The sequence below is a fragment of the Mobula birostris genome, chromosome 1 (genome assembly GCF_030028105.1).
Source record: "Mobula birostris isolate sMobBir1 chromosome 1, sMobBir1.hap1, whole genome shotgun sequence".
Taxonomy (NCBI): domain Eukaryota; kingdom Metazoa; phylum Chordata; class Chondrichthyes; order Myliobatiformes; family Myliobatidae; genus Mobula; species Mobula birostris.
Genome location: NC_092370.1, coordinates 138008982 through 138029866, shown reverse-complemented (window position 1 = coordinate 138029866; position 20885 = coordinate 138008982). Strand labels below are relative to the sequence as shown.

The 20885-nt window shown below is 40.5% G+C and overlaps 1 protein-coding gene across 3 annotated transcripts in view; it reads left to right on the top strand.

Moving 5' to 3' along the window:
- Positions 1-20885, top strand: part of neto1l (neuropilin (NRP) and tolloid (TLL)-like 1, like) — a 292908-nt gene that overhangs the window by 223552 nt on the left and 48471 nt on the right. For all 3 annotated transcript variants that reach the window (XM_072273579.1, XM_072273395.1, XM_072273488.1), the window contains one exon: positions 13226-13454. In XM_072273579.1, the coding sequence (XP_072129680.1) occupies positions 13226-13454 (229 nt within the window). The remainder of the gene's footprint in view (positions 1-13225; positions 13455-20885) is intronic.

The following is a 20885-nucleotide window of genomic DNA, read 5'->3' as shown; positions in this document are numbered from 1 at the left end:
AATACAAATAAAATTGAATAGCTACCACTTACAGATGAGTGTTAGCAGTTTCCTTTCAAATCAGAGGCCACAACAAGTTTAAGTTAGTCCACAACTGAATGTATAAACTTAGGGCTGAATTTATTCCTATGTGATTTTATGGAACCTTTCCAAGCATGGATGTAGAAACATTAAGGTCTAAATTTCCTAAGAGGTGTGCATTGATGTTTTGCTTCCCAGTCAGTATCATCATGAAGTCCAGTTCTGGTGTCCCATTCCCATGCAGCTCCCCATCCTTTACAGCAAGAAATCTGTCAGATAAACTTGCATCAGCTTAGAATTGAAGCAGGGTTGCTGAATTTTCATTTTTGATAAATTTGCTGTCAGGGAATGAAACAGGGCAGGTGATAGAAGCTTGGGTATGGAAATACTTTGCATCCAGTGACCACAATGCCATTAGTTTCAATGTAAATATGCAAAGACATAGGTCTGGTACACAAATTGAGGTTCTAATTTGGAGAAAGGCAAATTTTGGTGGTATCAGAAATGATCTGGTAAGTATGGATTGGGATAGACTGGCACAGGTGTACTTAGAAATTAGGTCTTCAAGAGAAAAATTTTAAGAGTGAAAAGCCTGTATGTGCTTGTGAGAATGAAAGGAAAGATAATAAGTGTAGTGAACCTTGATTTTCAAGAGGTATTAAGACGCGGGTTAAGGGAAAAAAAGAGGTGCGTAGCAGGTATAGGCAAGCAGGAACAAATGAGGTGCTTATGGAGTACAAGAAATGCAAGAGACCACTCAAGAAAGAAATAAGAAAAGCTAAAAGAAGGCATGAAGCTGCTCTAGCAGATAAAGTGAAGGAGAATCCTAAGGGATTCTACAGATACAATAAGAACAAAAAGATTGCAAGGGACAAAAATGGTCCCCTGGAAGATAAGAGTGGTAATCTATGTGTGCAGCCAAAACAGATGGGGAAGATCTCAAATGCATTCTTTACATCTGTATTTACTCAGGAAACAGATACAGAGTCCACAGAAGTGAGGCAAAGCAGCATCAACTTCATAGACGCTGTACAGGTTACAGAGGAGGAGTTGTTTGCTGTCTTCAGGCAAATTAGGGTGGAGAAATCCCCAAAGTGTTCCCTCAGACCCTGTGAGGGACAAGTGCAGAAACTACAGGAGCCCTAGCAGAGATGTTCAAATCATCCTTAGGTGACAGTCGGGGTATCAGAGGATTGGAGGATAGCCAATGTTGCTCTGTTGTTTAAAAAAAGCTCTAAACAGAAAGCAGGTGTCTGACATCAGTTGTGGCAAATTTATTTGAAGGTTATTCTAAGGGAATGGATATATAAACATTTAGATAGATATTAACTGATTAAGGATATTCAGCATGACTTTGTGCGTGGTAGGTCATGTCTAACCAGTCTTATAGTATTTTTTGAGGAAGTTACCAGGAAAGTGGATGAAGGCAAGAGGTGGATGTTGTCTACATGAACTTTGGTAAGGCATTTGACAAGATCCTGCATGGGAGGCTAGTCAAGAAGCTTCAGTCGCTTGGCATTCAGGATGAGATAGTAAATTAGATTAGACTTTGTGGGAGAAGCCAGAGAGTGATCATAGAAGGTTGCCCTGTCTGACTGGAAGCCTGTGACTAGCAATATGCTGCAGTGATTGGTGTTGGTTCCTTCGTTGTTTGTCATCTACTGAATTTCAGTGATCTGAATGATAATATGGTTAACGGGATCAGCAAATTTGCAGATGAAATCAGGATTGGTTGGTAGTGGACAGTGAAGAAGGCTATCATGGTTTGCAAATGGATTTGTATCAGCAGGAAAAATGGGCTGAAAATGGCAGATGCAGACAAGTGCGAGGTTTTGCACTTCGGTAGGACCAACCAGGGTAGGTCTTACACAGTGAGTGGTAGGGCGCGGAAGAGTGTGGTAGAACAAAGGGATCTGAGAATACAAGTACATAATTCATTGAAAGTGGTGTCACGTAGATAGGGCTGTAAAGAAAGCTTTTGGCTCATCAGCCTTCATAAATCAATGCACTGAGTATAAAAGATTGAATGTTATATTGAAGTTGTATAAGATGTTGGTGAGGCCTAATTTAGAGTATTATGTGCAGTTTTAGTTACCTACCTACAGAAAACATGTAAACAAGGTTGAAAGGTTGCAGAGAAAATTTACAAGGATGTTGCCAGGTCTGGAGGACCCGAGTTATAAGGAAAGATTGAATAGGTTAGGTCAGTATTCTTTAGAACATAGAAGGTTGAGAGGAGATTTGATAGTGGGATACAAAAATTATGAGGGGTATAGATAGGTTAAATGCAAGCAGTCTTATTCTACTGAGGTTGGGTGGGACTACAACCAAATGTCATGAGTTAAGGGTGAAAGGTAAGAAGTATAAGAGGAACATGAGGGGAAACTTCTTCAATCAGAGGGTCATGAGATTGTGGAATGGACTACCAACACAAGTGGTTCATGCAAACTCGATTTCAACATTTAAGAGAAGTTTGGATAGATGTATGGATGGTAGAGATATGGAGGGCTATGGTCCTGTTGCAGCTTGTTGGGAGTAGGCAGTTTAAATGTTTTTTGGCATAGACTAAAGGTCCTGTTTTTATGCTGTACTTCTCTATGACTCTTAAGTTTACCTGTGATTTAGTGGTTATTATTTTAAATGTTTCAATAGTTTATTTTTTTTTCTGTTTCTGAATGATGGAGCAGTTCTTCAAATATCTGGCAGTTTTAACATTTGTTAAGGCTGGAGCTTGGCTTAAAGATCTATCAGAGATTTTCCCAGCATTTTTCTGGACTGCTTATAGCTTACTTCACCTAGAAGATCCTTACATTTTGCAGAGGCTAACTAGCCAGCATGAAATTAGCTTTGTTGAAGGTGTTTCTTCCAGCTAGTCTACTGTAGGCAAGTGGTCAGTCTCATGAGGTTACGAGGATATACTGTGCTATCAACAACTCATATTTATATATTGTCTTTTTAATGACTCTGTATACAAATGTAAATATATAATGAGGAATATCTTGCATATGGTGCAGTAATTGACCAAGCACAGAACAATATGCGAAGGTAAGCATACACAGTTCAGCATGTAATATTGTACAATGAATTATTCCAATACTAGCCACATAAGGGTTCCACAAAAGTTGAATGGATGTATGCACAATAGTTACATGCACAATGTATGACAATGATTGCAATTCATTAATTCAGCTACTTTATTAGGTACAGGAGTAGAGCTCCATGTGGTTTCACCTGCTGTAACCCATCCGTTCAAGTTTCGACATGTTGTGCATTTAGAGGTGCTCTTTCTTACACTGTTGTTACAACACGTGGTTAGTTGAGTTATCGTCACCTCCCCGTCAGATTGAACGAGTCTGGCTATTCTTCTCTGACCTCTCTCTTAACGAGGTGTTTCTACCAACAGAACTACTGCTCACTGGATGTTTTTTTTTGTTTTTCACACCAGCCTCTGTAAACTTCAGTGACTGTTGGTGAAAGTCCCAAGAGATCAGAGATACTCAAATCACCCTGTCTGCCACAAACATTTCATGGTCAAAGTCACTTAGATCACATTTCTTCCCAATTCTGATGTTTGGACTGAATTACATTGGAACCTCTTGACCATGTCTGCATGCTTTTATGCATTGAGTTGCTGCCACATGTTTGGCTGATTAGATATTTGCATTAACGAGCAGGTGTACATAATAAAATGGCCACTGATTGGGACATTAGCCATATACTGCTGATGTTTAATCTGTACAGTTAAAAATGCCTTGTTTATTGCATGAATAATTGCTATATGCTTTCAATGTGTGAAAAGTATCTATACAGTGCTCATTGTCTGTATTTGAATATACAGTATACTGTACACTGTGAATCCATTGACCTTACTCAGCTCATATTTCTCGTAATTGACTCTAAACAAACAACACCTGAACATGTGCGGAATGAAAATGAACCGTGACTAAAGCTTCCATATTTGCATCCTGACTATATTCCACTTAGTGTTCGCAAAAGCCCTGAACGGTCCAAAAGCCCAAATGTCTGAATGTTGGCTCCATCCGGTTCAGTCTGCAAAATGCTGCCACAACAGATTTGTAGCATTTGTCCTGAAGCTAATTGCAAGTGCACAGCTTGTACTGTTCCTATCCGTTAATTTTAATGGACGAAATTCACAGACTGTGTACCTGCAACGATCTAAGGTATTTATCTCTCGGAGTTGCAGAAGAACAGGTTTGTGAATATCAACCATGCACAGCTAATACAATGCCATTAAGCCACGTCGAGCACAATGTCAGCCTCCGGGTACAAGTGCTCTGCAATACAGGTATTTTTCTCTTGTCTCCAAACACAAAGGAAAGCTTTGAAAAATAAATTCAACCGATTGATCTTGAACCAAAATACAAAATTTTGTCAACTTATTTTGTTTAAATTACCTGACTGCATTAATTGTGTTATATTTTTAAGAAATCCCATGACAGATACAGGGATAAAGTGGGTTCACAACATGCTTTTCAGAACTGAAATTTTATGGCAATCAGTGGAATCCAAGCAAATGCAAAAGGCAGGCATGGGGACATTATGGACTAATTATCTGCAGGGTCTCTTGCAGAGATCCATGGGAGTTATCAGACTTAAAACCGTTCACAGGAGACTGGGAAGCCATAAGAAAGATTAATCTTGGACAATGGGCTATTGAGTAGAGGAGAGTAGATGTATTAAATCAAAGCAGTCAAATTCAACATAGATACGAGAAATTCTGCGAATGCTGGAAATCCAAAGCAACACTTACTATGCTGGACGAACTCAGCTGGTCAGGCAACATCTGTGGTGGGGAGTAAACAGTCAATGCTTGGGTAGTGAGACCCTTCATCAGGACTGGAAAAGAAGGGGGAAGAAGCCAGACTTAAAAGGTAGGTGACAGGAGCACAAGCTGGCAGGTGATAGTTGAAGCCAGGTGAGGGGGAAGGTGGGGGGGGGTGGTGGAGGAGGAATGGATGAAGTGAGAAGCTGAGAGGTGATAAGTGGAAAAGGTAAAGGGCTGGAGAAGAGGAATCTGATGGGAGAGGACAGTGGCCCATGGAAGAAAAGGAAGGAGAAAGGGAACTAAAGGGAATTGTTGGTCAGTTGAGGAGAAGAAAAAGGATAAGAGGGGAGCCAGAATATGGAAAAGGAGAGAAGAGGGAGGAATTGAAATTGGAGAAATTAATGTTCAACATGTCAGGTTGGAGGCTTCCCAGATGAAATATGGGGTGTTGCTCCTCCAACTTGAGAGTGGCCACATCATGACAGTAGAGGAGGCAATGGACATGTCTGAATTTACCATAGAACTCCTAGTTATTATGTGGGGTTATATCGGATGAGCTTGCAGCACTTGCCAACCAGTAAATGCACTCAATTTGCCAAGTCTGGTTCAATTGGAGTGGGTATTAAAGGGGAGTGCTGAAGGACAGGAACCTACTGACACCACTGGGTGAATCCTGAATGTATCTTTGGACTTTATAAGATACAATAAGAGTAGGAACATGCCCAAGGAATGGTCTTCCTGACTTTTATAACCATTATGCTTCTTATTTGGGTGGCAGGATGCAGATGCGTCTGCCAAAGGGGGTGTAAGTCCTCTGCTAGCCTGCGCGTCACCCTTGGGCAAGGTGTAGCACTTGTTTAGCTCCACCCCTCCCTCCCCGGATCAGGGTCACACAAAGCCATGGGAGCAGGTGGTGGATGGTCATATAAGGAGCTGCTGCATATCCCACGTCCTGGTTTTGCAACCACTGACGCCAGGCAGGTAATCTCTGAAGAGTATTGATATTGGCTGGGGTCACCTTTCTTGGAAAGACACTGTCAGAAGAAGGCAATGGCAAAGCACTTCTGTCGAAAAATTTGCCAAAAGCAATCATGGTCGTAGAAAGACTGTGATCGCCAACGTCATAGACACGGCACATAATGGTGATAATAATGATGCTTCTAATCTGTGAAGACAAGCAGTGAGATTTCGAGGAGATTGACAATTCTTCATTGTCACTCAATTTTCACACCAATGAACTCACTTTCAAGAATTCTTCATCTCAAGTTCTCATTATTTATTACTATTTATTTATATTTGCATTTGCAGAGTTTGTTACCTTATGCACTCCTGTTGATCTTTCATTGATCCTGTTAGTAGAGTAGAGCTACTAGGACTTGATGTTTCAATCCCTATGGTAAGTTGGCACTCTGGATGTTGGCAGTGGGCTTGGAGTGGTGACAAGGAGGGAGGGTAGGTACGTCATCGGGATCATCAGGTGGGCACCCTCCTTCTTTGACATTCATTGATAAGCCCACGACGTCTCAAGAGGGCTCAATGGTGCTACCTGGCATCCCAGATACACCCCCCTCAGTTCCATACCCTCCTGTCTTCATCTTGCAGCCCAGTTGCTGTCTTTCCTTTTAATCCAAATCCAATTGCTGCTTTCTTCTGTTGCATTTGACAAGAACTTGATTGCTTTGATTTGTTGAGTATGCCCACAAGAAAATGAATCTTGGGGTTGTTTATGGTGACAAATATATACTTTGATAATAAAAATTTACTTTGAACTTTGAGCTTTATATTCTGGCCAGATGATACCAAGTCATACAAAATTAAAGGGCCAATTCATTGGGTACATTTAAAGTGGAAGATGATTAGTAAGGGTGTCAAAGGTTATGGAGAGAAGGCAGGAGAACAGGTAGAGGAATAATAAATTGGCCATCATGGAATAGCAAGCTGATTCGATGGGACAAATGTTCTAATTCTGCAAAACACACAAAATGCTGGAGGAACTCAGCAAGCCGGGTAGCATCTATGGAAAAAAATCAACAGTCAATGCTTCAGGCTGAGAAAAATGATGAGAAATCAGAGTAAGAAGGTGGGGGGCAGGAAGAAGTACAAGGTAGTAGATATAGGTGAAATCAGGAGGGCGAGGGATGAAGTAAAGAGCTGGGACGTCGATTGGTGAAAGAGATAAAGGGCTGGAGAAGGGGGAATCTGATAGAAGAGGACAGAAAGCCCTGAAAGAAAGGGATGGGGGAAGGAGCACCAAAGGGAGGTGACTAGCAGGTAAGGAGATGAAGTGAGAGAGGAACACACATTTTGTGTGCGCTGCCTGGAATTCCAGCATCTGCAGATTTTCTCTTGTTTGTGATTGTTCTAATTCTGCTCCTTTGTCTTATCGTCTAATAATCTAAAAATAGATGGAAAAACCGAATTATCCTAAACTACCTCAGATGAATTGTGACAGCATTTTGAGATTGAAGTCTTAAGGTAGAGGAAACATTTTTGCAGAAGAATGAGTTCACTAAATGGGCAAGAAGAAAATCAGCAGATGGCTGAAATATGAGATTATCCACTCAGTAGAAAGAGCGTAAAGTAACATGTAATTTCAATAGAGAGAAACCACAGAGGGCCTCTTTACTGAGGAACCTGGATGTCCTTATGTATAAATCCCAGAAAATGTGCTCACATAAAATGAAGACAAGGAAGGATTTCCTACTTCAGAGTCTGTTGACCTTGGAATTCTCTACTTCAGAGACCATTAGAGGCTGAGTCAGCGGAAGGCTTATGAAATGATGAAATATGAGGTTATCCACTCAGTAGGAAGAATGTCGAAGTAGCATGTTGCTTAAATGGACAGAGATGACAGAATGTGTTGTGTAGAGGAATCTGGGTGTCCTTGTATATGAGTGGTAGAAACTGAGCATGCAGGGACACTGAGTAATTAGATACACACATGGAATATTGGTCTGTGTTACAGAATGATGGATTGACAAACAACAGGCAAGTTTTGTAACAACTTTACTAATGAGTATGTTCAAATAGGAGGTATAGTTTTGGGTTATTGAGGAGCGAAGCGCAATGGGGAATAGGCCGGAAACTGCTGTGGGGGCCGAGATCAGATTAATGGTGATGTGAAGTGGCACAGTGGTGCCACAGTTATCACTGCTGCCTTACAGCCACAGAGACCTGGGTTCAGTCATTTGACCATGGTGTGTGGCAGTGGTCCCCAACCTCCGGCCCATAGACCGATACTAGGCCGCAAAGCATACAGAAGTGCAGGGGTGCAGCGGTAGCCGGAGCGCATCCAGAACATCTTTAAGAGAAAAGCCACAATGAACAAGCTAATTGATTAGGTGCCACCTGGCACGTAAATGTTGGCCCAGATGATAAGTGATTGCTGATTTCACTTGCTCTATGCGATGTTTACTCCTCTTTCCAGGGTGCTGGAGCCTTTAGCTATTCCATTGTTTGGTCAATTTTAATGCCAGCCAAGACAGGGCTGTCAGGATTGAGGTGACACGTTGAATATACACAAACTTCTAATAAAGTATAGGCGCTGTCGTGCTTTCTTTGTAATGACAATTACTTGCTGGTCCCAGGACAGATCCTCTGACACTTATCAGAGAGAGAAACGTTGATCCTTAATGCCGAAGAATTTAAAGTTATTGACCCTCTCCACCTCAGTTCCTCTCATGAGGACTGGCTTCTGGGCGGCACCTTATTAATTAGCTTGCTTATTTTGGCTTTTTTCTTAAAGATGTGCTGGGTGCACTCCAGCTACCGCTGCACCCCTACATGCTTCACGGCCCAGTATCGGTCCGCGGCCCGGAGGTTGGGGACTACCAGTGTGTGGGGTTTGCATGTTCTTCTGGGTGATCTGGTCACCCGCTCCAATTCCAAAACTGGCTGTCTGTTATCGGGCTGTTATATTTTGTCTCTAGTGTCTGTGGATGGCTGATAATTGGGAGTGGGGCGGGGTAGTACTAAATGGGAATGCAAAAGGAAAAAGGAAAATGCAATGAGTGTGGGTTTATGGTCAGCACAGATGATCTGCAGTGCACTGTGACTCAATGAATTGGTGAGCAAGGGGTCATTTGGTTAATCATTGGCAGATAACTCAGATGCAACCTGTGCAAAAGCTGACCCTATCCTTGCGGGCAAACTACCTTCACTCACAATCTCCATGCGTGTTCTCCGTTTACAGAGTTAATGGAGCAGAATTTTTGCTGTGAGACTGGAAAATGGGAACGGTGCCTCTCTCACTTAAGCACGATGGATTGCATGTTACGTTTCAGGAGCTGTAAATATGAATTTTCAGCACCGAGCCTGAACTGTAAATAGCACTGGGAGTTTGCAAAGGGCAGAATGGTTGATAGGATCCATTAAATGCTGGAACAGTTTTAGATCTGACACAGTTATCTAAAAGAAAATGGAAATCTATATTTAAATGGGTGGAAGCCGAAGGCAAAAATAATTTTAGGGCAAAAGGTCTGATGCTATATAAAGTTAGTGAATTAAATGCAGGAGGCAAAAAAAATGTAAGAATGCAGGAAGCATGCATTAGGCACAGAGACACTTCAATATCAAGTAATAGGAAATAGCATCTTATCATCTTCCTCCTCTCATACTGGAAATAATTTCAAAGTTCAAAGTCAATTTTATTATCAAAGTACATATATGACGCTGTGTCTAACCCTATGATTCATTTTCTTGTGGGCATACTCAGCAAATCTATAGAACAGTGACTATTACACGATCAATGAAAGATCAACCAGAGTGCAGCAAACTGTGCAAATGCAAATATAAATAAGAAGCAATAAGTAACGGGAACATGAGATTCTGAGATAAAGAGTCTTGAAAATGAGATCAATGGTTGAGGGGACATCTCAATGATGGGCCAGTGAATCTGAGTGCAGTTAATCCCTTTGATTCAAGAGTCTGATGGTTGAGAGGTAGTAACTGTTCTTGAACCTAGTCGCCTGAGTCCTGAGGTTCTTGCGCATTCTACCTGATGGCTGCAATGAAAAGAGAGCATGACCTAGGTGGTGGGGAACTCTGATGATATACACTGCTTTTCTGCGACAGCGTTTCTTTTTATTTTGCATGTGCCTGCATGCGTGCGAGTCTGTGCGTGTGCGTGCATGCACATCTGTGCGTGTGCATTCGTGCATCCGTGCGTGCGTCTGTGAAGATGTCTGTTTTCATGGCTTTTTACAAGGCACGGAACGAGAGGGAGAGAGACTGTGTGGCGCACCACTCCCCACACAGACAGTTTCGCAGTATTTTCCCTTTATTTTACAAGGTCGAGTTGCGATCTTGACACTCAACCCGGCACGGATGGAAAGAGTACTGGTTTCGAACCCGGGAACCTCCGCTCCCAGGTCTGGCGCTGATGTTATTGTGCCACCAGCTGGCCCTCTACGACAGCGTTTCATGTCAATGTTTGGGGTGGTGGTGATGTACTGGGCCGAATCCAGCACTTTCTGTAGGATTTTCCATTCAAAGGCATTGGTGTTTCCATACCAGGCCGTGATGCAGCCAGTCACTATACTCTCCACCACACATCTATAGAACTTTGTCAAAGTTTTAGATATCATGTCAAATCTCCACAGACTCCTAAGGAAGTAAAGGTGCTGCCTTGCTTTCTTCGCAAGTGCACCTACATCCTCAGGTCCTTTGAAATAGTAACACCCAGGAACTTAGAGTTGCTTACCACCCTCCAGCTCTGATACTCCAATGAGGACTGGCTCATGGACCTCCGATTTTCCTCTCCTGAATACTATAATCAGTTCTTTGGTCTTGCTGACAGTGAGTGAGAGGTTGTTGTTATGACACCACTCAGTCAGATTTTCTGTCTCCCTCCTATTCATCACCACCTTTGATTCATATTTGATTTGAGAATGTAGGATACACTGAATACCATACACAGCTATTAAGAGTAAGTTCTAAAAAAAAGTCGACACTTACCTCAAATCATTTCCCATAAAATAATGATCTTGAAATTTTCACGCAAAGACGAGGAAATCTGCAGATGCTGGAAATTCAAGCAACACACACAAAATGTCATGACGAAGGGTCTCGGCCTGAAACATCGACTGTACTTCTTCCTATAAATGCTGCCTGGCCTGTTGCGTTCCACCAGCATTTTACGGATCTTGAAATTATATTTGTCAACTTACATGTCATGGTGAAGACTAAGTATAGTACACTTGGACATAATGTAGGGGTGGCACGGTAACATAGCAGTTGATGTAAAACTACCACGGCACCAGATCTAAGATCAGGGCTCAATTCCCAGCCTATTTTGTAAGGAGTTTTATAAGTTCTCCCGTGACCCTATGGGCTTCCTCTGGGTGCTTCACTTCCCTCCCACGTTCCAAAGACGTACAGGTTACGGTTAGTTGTGAGCAAGCTATGTTGCTGCCGGAAGGGTATGACACTTGCAGGCTGCCTAACACAATCCTCGCTGATTTGATTTGACGCAAACACCATAGGTTTCGAAATGCATGTGGCTAAGAAGAGGCAGATCAAGGATGAGTAGCTGTGATTATGTTGCATGATCCAGTTCACTGCCCGTAGTCACACCCTATGCTTTTCGTGTGACCGCTCTTAACTCCAGTCAAATTGGATGCTGCAATGGTTTTTCAGGATCGCGGGGGTCTCAGGTGAGGACTGGACCTTAGGTGACAGATTCTGAGGCCCAGGTGAGTTTCACAGGTTATTGGTGAACTTCGTAAGGGTGTAAAAACCAGGGTAACAAGTGAGTGGTTTGTGGGGGTAGGAACTAGATCCTTGATTAGTTTCAGAGCAATGCAGGAATTGGGTCACTAATGAGTTCAAAAGAGTGTGGGAAACCTTAGCAGGTGAGCCGGATGTTGAACCATCTGGATTTCCAAACAGTTAGACAGGGGATTGTTAGTCTTACTGTACAACATTGCCCAATTAATAATATGTTAGCTGACAGGTATATGTTTGGTTAATATGTAATATTTTAATATACAGTAACCGTAATATCCCAGATATTTCCAGCAATTTTGTTCTTGTTTCAGATTTCCTATATCTACAATTTTTTTTTTCACTCTCCACATCCTGAATTTCAAATATACATTTTGTCATCAACAGAGGACACACCATGGAATTATTCAAAACATCTAAGCCTGTTGTGTAAGCAAAGATTAAGACTATTTTTATATGGAAAAGGAAACAGTCAATTTGTATCGATTGTATTAATAATGTAATACGTTTTATCAGAAGAAGGCTCTGAGTTTGTCTTGGGTCATTAAGTGACTTGGGTTAGGAAAGCACTATGGTTTTCTGTTTCATTGCATTAGTGATATCAACTGCATGTTGCGGCCAAGTTGAGAGTCACTTTGTTTGATTTCATGACGCTAATTTGACTATGTTTTGAGAATATATGTTGATATATAATGATGATATTGTCCAACTCATTTAGTCTGTATTTGTAGAGTTGATGGAGAGTGCCTTAGAAGTATGGAATAGATTTGATTTAAATACATGGAAATACTGGTCTTGCCTTAATAAAATTGGAGTGACTGGGAATTATGTAAGAGGCATTCAGGGAAGTTGGAGCGAGGTATAAGAGCAAACTGACAGATCACATGGAGTTGGTGTTCGAAGTGAGTGATTTATTTAAAAACTGGTGCACATCAGGAGACCAGCTAAGCCTGATTTACCTGAACATGGATCTGGAACAGCTTTTACATTTTCAGTTGATGACATTACCAGTAAATCTTCATTTTGCTAACAGAAAGGTGGCTACAGGAAGACTTGATTAAGTAGAAGACAGGGTTCTGATTACAGGATAAAATAATTATCCACAGGTCTAAGAGTAAATCCAGTTTTCCATCACAACAATGGGTGCACACTATAAAATTATTAGTGAAGTTCCTGAAACTTAGGTGTTGTCACTTTTGCATTCCACTTCTCTACTTTTGTCTGTCGTTCCCTGTTACCACATTAGCACAATCAACATCACTACAGACTAGTTATTAGCCTCACTATTCTTTCCCGTGCAACAAGGGTAAATAACAAATGGAATTTGCCTTTTCTTCTTTTAATCAATTAGAAAGTGAAAACAGAAAATGTTGGAAAAACTCAGCAGGTGAGACAGCATTGTTAATATAAGAAATGGAGTCAGTAGTTTAGTTCAGAACAGTGTACCCTTCAGAACAATGAGGTTCCATCAAAGGTCATCATGTACTATTAACTCTTCCTTACTTTACAGATGCTGCCTGAGTTGCCGACTAGGCAATTTCTACCTTTATTTCAGATTTCCAGCATCTGCAGCATCTTACTTCTGGCCTTCTTTCTTCAGTCAGCTTTCGCTTAATTTGAGACAGCAGCTCTCCTCATTGTTCTTTAATTTTGTTAGTAACCTGACAAAAATGATTTATCTTTTTCCCCCGATAGATCTACTTGAGATTTCTTGACTACGAGATGGAGAACTCAAATGAGTGCAAGCGCAATTTTGTGGCGATCTATGATGGAAGCAGCGCAGTGGAGGATCTGAAAGCCAAGTTCTGCAGCACCGTGGCCAATGATTTGATGCTTCGTACAGGTCTTGGTGTCGTCCGCATGTGGGCTGACGAGGGCAGTCGGAGCAGTCACTTCCAGATGCTTTTCACATCCTTTCAAGAACGTGAGCAATTTTTGGATTTCTTTTAATTAATTGAACACTATTGTGCCACATTATAGATGTTAAAAAAGAATTACTACTGGTAAGGTTATGGAAAATCCCCCTAATGCATAACAGTACGTTTACATAGCATCATAATCTTATGAACATTTGGACATTTGGATCATACATATATGACTTTTTCATAATCTCTCAGCATGGGAGATACATGGAGCAGTATTCAGTTATTACTACAATCCAACTAAGTGGATTTTGAAATCAAGGGAAGTGGTTTCAATTGTTCCACGTGTATAATTTTGAGTTTTCCATCTTTGAAAACATAGCTATGCTGAAGTGTCTTTGGCTGAGGAGTTGCTAGCAAAGAAATGGCAGGTTATCATTAATACAAATACAACAAACTAGAAAAAAAATGCTATTTAAGCCCAAGTGGAAATACCCTTTGACATACCGGTCAACACAAATTGCTGAGTAATTTAGTGCTGTTTTATCATTAAAGTACTGACAGGTCTCCTAAAAGTCTGCATGACCAATACAAATTTAACTCAGCACTGATTCAGAATTGAGGCACTCAGCTCTTTCAGCAGAAACACAATTTTAAAAAAGTGTGCCTCCTCTACTGATGGTAAACTGTTCTGAGAGATTCTAAAATTTGTAGTTTTATATTTACGTCTTAATATTTCTCATCTTTTCATCTCATCTTCCTTTCTGTCATTATTTCTCTTCTCCTATCTCACTTCACATTGATTTGTCCTTCTTCATTGTTGCTTTTTTTTCACTATACCTAAATTTAATTAGTTAAGGAAATAGACTATTGATTTCAAGATCCCTGATACCCCATATTCAATAGACATTTCCAGCAAAAGTTTTTGGTATGAAGGGAGAAGAAAGTAATTGATTCTTCAGACATGTGTCAGAATGCCTGGCTCCTGCTAATTCTAGGACAATGAATAAGAGATGAGATCATAATCTTTCTCACAGAGGAATGATTTAGTTCCATATGGCTAGGAAATGTGATGGAATTTTACAGAAATATACTGAGCATCATCTCTGTTTTATATATTAAAGGTGATCATCACCAACTTTGCAATATGTGTCAATGAAAGAGCATATCTGAACTCATCAATCATTCTGAATGGCCCCAATTTCAGAAAATCACTGCTCCTGAACCTGGAGCCAGGCTTATTTCAGTGAAGGGTCCACGAAGGGGGATATGCTTTCTGAAGGAAGAAAATATATAAACATTGAAAGAAGTAATATTCTTTTTACATGGTAGACAGTTGAAAACTAGAGAAGTGGAATTTTTTATCAAGTCCCTACAGTTGTAGGTGTCTGATGGAGTCTACAAAGTTTGATCATTTTGTCTTCAAAATTACACCTTAATTGTTGATAATCCAGTTATATATTCCCATAATTTGCATTTTGGTCATTGCTAATTATTAACAGTGAGTCAATTAAAGCTTCCACAGAAGGAATAATCCAGCAATGGAGAAGTTAATGTACTGATAGGAGAACTTCCAACAATGATATATCAGGTATTTTCAGGAATCAGAATCAGGTTTAATATCACTGGCATATGTCATGAAATTTGTTATTTTTTCTGCAGCAGTACAATGCAATACAAAATAATAACAATTCTGAATTGCAGTAAGTATATATTGAGTATAAATGTGTATATACTGATATATACAATAGTTAAATTAAATGAGTAGTGCAAAAATAGTAGTGAGGTAGTGTTCATGGGTTCAGAGTCCATTCAGAAATTGGATGGCAGAGGGGAAGAAGCTGTTCCTGAATTGTTGAGTGTGTGCCTTCAGGCTCCTGTACCATCTTCATGATGGCAGCAATGAGAAGAGGGAATGTCCTGGGTGATGGGGGTCCTTAACAATGGATGCTGCCTTTTTAGGGCACTGCTCCTTGAAGATGTCCTCAATGCTAGGGGTGCTGGTGCCATGCTGGAGCTGACACGATTCTTTGCAGGTTATTCTGATCCTGTGCAGTAGTCCCACCCCCATACTAGACAGTAATGCAGCCAGTTAGAATGTCTTGTTATTTATTATATAGATTCTCCACAGTTAATTATTACACGTTTATTTGTATTGTGATATAAATAAACATGATATAGAAATGTCCTCAGAAATAAGAGAGGATGTCGAGCACCTAAACCCATAAGGTAATTGCATTAATCTGATTTGATTTTGACTTAACCAGCCAGTGGATGCAAGAGGATTACACGCAGTATATTAAAAATGTGACGGAGAAGTGAAGTGATTGGAAAGTCTTAATTATTAGAACGGAAAAGTCTAAATATTTAAAAAAAGATGAAAATGGGTTTTATTGTGCCACAGCTGTCATAGCATCCCACGTAGCTTTTACAAACCAACAACAGGAAGAGGGCAATTTTCATTCGTGCTTTATCTGGGGTGATTGAGTCAAATACCTGGGGCATGTAGGCTGAAGATGGGAATTCGACGGAGAATGCACAAAAGGTCAGTAACAACTTTAGTGCAAGGGATTCTGCAGATGATAGAAATCCAGAGTAACACACACACACAAAATGCCAGAGGAACACAGCAGGTCCGTCAGCACCTATGGAAAGGAATAAAGGTTCGATGTTTTGAGCCAAGACCCTTCATCAGGATGGGTCTGATGAAGGGTCCTAATGAAGAGCCTCGGCCCAAAATGTTGACCCTTCATTTCTTCCCATAGTTGCTGACTGACCTGCTGAGTTCCTCCAGCATTTAGTAAGTCAATAATAACATTGTAAGTTTCCAGTGGTAGAACAATAGAAGCTTGATCTGCAGTAGGAGCTGTGTGAAAGAACTGGAAAGTTGGGAGGAGGTTGAGAGTGAGGAGCAATAGAGAGAAGCAGGACACTGAAGAGAGATCAAAGCATATAATGTCAAGAGGAGTGTTGCATTGAGTCCACAGTTGTTGGAAAAGAGCATCAAGAAAGTTGGTGAGAACTTGGAAACAACTTTGAAGTTGGAAAACGATAAGGAAAGCATCAAGAGATAGAGTATTGCATAAAACAGCAGCACAAAGTCTTAAAGTGTGAAAGCAAGCCTAAGGTCGTAATGATTCAATCGACAAGATAGACAGCGTCAGTATCCTTGTTTTACCTTTTATTTGGTCTTGTGATCTGAAGAATTATCCTGGTGAAGCACTGGAGTAATACAACCACCAATGCCTCCATAAAATCCCCCAAATACACCAGCTGGGTAAGTAAGCCAATGTCGTCATCTTCACCCAGGCTAACATCGTAGGCATTGAGGCCTTAATTACATTTGCCAGCTCAGATTAACAGGCCATGCCATTCACAGACATAATCAGACTCCTGACATTCTACACAGCAACAGGTTACTAGAAGATCAGATTCAAAGATGTTATCAAGCCCTCCTTGAAAGTGTGAAAAGATTCCCACTAGCACTTAAGATCAGTAAAGTTGGAGATATGAAATAAAAAGAGTAAAATGCTTAGAACGTTCAACATGCTGCACAGATCTGTAGAAGGAGAATTAGGGTTCATATTTCAGGAGCCTTGCTCTTTGCAGGGAAAGAGAGAAAATTTAGTTTTAAGTCGAAGAGAACAAGAAGAGGAGTGGATGGAGGAAAATAGATCTTTGAATGTCTGTTTGCTGGTAAGTTGTGAAGGTTGAATCTTGGAATACATTCAATGTTGAGGTGAACAGATTTTTGCTTAAAAGGGGATCCATAGATTTTGAGGACTCGACAAGAAACTCGGGGTAATGGAATGGCTGATAGAGTGGCTGTCTGCAGGAAAATGAATCTGTGTTATATATTGCATACATACTTTGATCATAAAGTACTTTGACTTTGAATGGTGGAGGAGATGCAAGCTACCATGTGGCCCATGCCTACATCAGTTTCTTAAGTACTTGTATTCTTATTAGCAACCAAACAATTCTCAGAATCTGGATGAAATCCAGTAAGAACAAACATTCATTAGTACCTCCTTTCCTAAAGACAATATCCAAAATGGATCAATGTAATTAACTAGTTTCATGAAGAATCAAGGTAATTATTAAAGTTATGACATCTGACAATAGATTCTCCATGCAATTACAAGCAGATCCCTTTTCAATCCAATCTTGACAATCTGATTGTGACTTCCATGCATTTTAACTGCCTTGTTATAGTGGTCTTGAACTAAGCCCTTCCTTCCCAAAGTAAGATTCAGAGAAAAAAGAGTGTGAAGATCCCTGTCTCCTCCTTAAGAAGTGAAGACATGCTTACTCTCTGGGGGTGAGTGGGTAACCTTAACTAAACCTAGTAATCACCACATTGAATTTCACCAGTGCAGAGAAAGGAGCATTTCTTCAAATCAGTGGACACCGTTAGGAATCTGTGGCGGTTGTTGTCCTAAACCGAGTAATGTCACGCAGATAACATTATTGTAATATTGAAGTGGCTGTTTGCCGAGATGTTTAGCCACTCTGTAGAAACATTTCATCACCTAGTTGTGCAGGGTTTTCACAGTGCCTGCTGAGAGGAATTCTTGGAGCATTTACAGAGGTGCATTCCTGCCATTTTGTTCATCCTATCAGCTAAGGGGATCTAGCCTCTGTCCAAAGGTATCAGAAAGAAGGCACAGCAGAGCCTCTACTTTTATACATTTGCATAGATTCAACATTTCCCTTTGCAGAGATCCTCCACAGACACACAGTGGAGAGCATCTTGACTGGGTGCATCACAGCCTAGTATGAAAACAGCAATGCACAGGGATAGAAAAGTCTACAGAAGTTGATGGATTCGGCGAGTCCATCATCGGAAATGCAACCCCCCCCCCCCCGCCCCCACAACTGAGCAGATTTACAAGGAGCAAGAAAGCAGCATCAATCATCAAGTACTCTGACCATCAAAGCCAGGCTCTCTTCTCATGGCTACTATTGAGTAGAAGGCGTGGGAGCCTTAAGTCCCATGCCACCAAGCTCAGGCACAGTTATTATCCTGCAACCATCAGGTTCCTGAATCAGTGTAGATAACCTCAACCACCAGAATTCTGAACTCATTTCACAATCTACTAACCCACTTTCAAACTGGTATTCTCAATATTATTGATATTTTATTTGATATATTTGTCTTCTTTTGCACATTTCTTGTTTGTGTGTCTTTAATTATGTATATTTTTCATAAATTCTATTATATTTCTTTATTTTCCTATAAATGCCTGCAAGAAAATGAATCTCAAGGCATAGTGACATACATACTCCCTCAATAAATTTTCTTTGTCTATAATTATTCGGGAGAAATTAACTGTTATCATTTCCCATCAGTAATCATTATAAAATCAGGGCTGGTGGAGCATAAGCCACAGAGAAATTTTGCATCAATCATATTGTCTCTGTTGGTGAGTCACTGCAGGATGCCTTTCACTTACCTAATCAGTGGCTTATAGAATACTAAACAGAAAGGTAATAATCCAGTTTAGCATCATCCGAAAATATTACTCTTGTGTGCATAGTCAAAGCTAGTCCCTTCTGTGGAAATGATGGAATGCCGTCCTTGACTAAGATGGGAAATGCCCTTAATGAGAAGCTCCGAACGTATATTTCTAAGTACTAATAATTACATTGACAGCAGGATGGTCGATCTTTTGTACTCATTTACTTCAAATCTGACTTCACAACTATACGTAACTGAGTGACCCAGTGCCCTGTAGCACAAGTTAACTCAAAGGGGAAATGAACCTTCCTTCCATAAATGAGAAAGCAGATGTTGGATCCCAATTCTGTTGTGATCCAAAGGTTCTCCGGAAGTCAAGAGTGAGGTGATAAGCTTATTTTTTATCGTCGTTTTATTAAGCGTTACAAGAATGGAAAACAGACAAGAACGAGGAACTGAAAGAAGGAAAAGACAAAGGAAAAAGCAGTTGTGCTTGTCTCATACTCAGACCAGAGATAACAAAATTCCTGTGATAACAATTAGCCTAGAAAACAGCCAGTTTCAAATGGGGTGACATCTACTACTGAAAACTAAGATGTTTCTCGAAAAATACAGAAGCAAATGTACCCTAATTATTGAAAAATTCACTGAACAATTACATGTATATAGGTGATTATATAAAAATACAAGCAAATATATAAAAATTAAATTACAAGATACAATAATAATTTTACACCCCAATCCACCAGATAGGAAGCACATCAATGACTCAGCTAAATGTAATATCTTACCACTTTGAGACATACTTGTACCCTGCTTAACTCCACAGGTCTTTAATAAACATTATTATTATAGAAGATTGACATAGACTGGTAGGTCGGATGCACAAATATTTGACTTACAGCACTCATATTTCTGATTTTTACACAGATGAAGAAACATGGTGTGAGCTGGTCCATTTGGTGCAATTAGCATATGGACTCTCTATGGAACAGTCCAGGGAAGATTAGTAAACCACTGCCTGTAAAATTGATTCTTGGGTTCAGCTGACAATATTTTCCTGTAACAGCAGGAAAGCTGAACAACTGGGCACTGCACGGTTGGACTCTACGAGGAGATCACCAAGTGATCAGTTGCAACAGTGGCGCAGGAGGTTAGAGACGAGGTGTGCTTTAATTTGCAGCCCTGATGAGTGAGTGGGTTAGGGGCTTCCCAGTGTACAGTACAAATAAGCACCCAGCCCTCACATAGTGACAAATTGAATGGAAACAGAAGTATAAACCCTGCATAGAATGATGGGTAATCTACATTATTGATAGTTAGTTGCCACACCAAACCAGACATTTTTACACTAGGTTTATAACTCGCAACCAGTATGAACAGGTATGGGATCACCATGCAGTTTAGATCCTTCACACCAACGGGGTGTGCACTACAAAATAATTATTTTCCAAAGAACATTTTAGTTTTACCCACCTTTGAGCTCGGACTTTTAACATTACTTATGATAACTTTCTAGCCATTTGAGTCTTCCCACATTCTCAGCTAAAAAGAGTCATTAGAGAGTTATCTATCGGCCATAAGACGCTATCGTAACATATAGGAGCAGAATTAGGCCATTCAGCCCATCGAGACTGCCCTGCCATTCCATCATGGCAGATTTATTATCTCTCTGCCTTCTCCCCGTAACCTTTGATACCCTTACTTATCATTACCTCCACTTAAAATATCCTCAATAACTTGGCTTTCACAGCCTCCTGTGGCAATGAATACTGCAGATTCACCATCTTCTGTCTAAGAGAATTTCTTCTCATCTCTGTTCTAAAGGAATAATCTTCCATTCTGAGGCTGTGCCAATATAGAAAACATCCTCTTCACGTCCACTTTATCTAGGCCTTTCAATTCGATAGGTTTCAGTGAGATCGGCCCTCATTCTTCTAAACTGCAGCGAGTACAGGCCCAGAGCTATCAAATGCTCCTTATACATTAACCCTTTCATTCCTGGGATCATTCTTGTGAACCTCATCTGGAA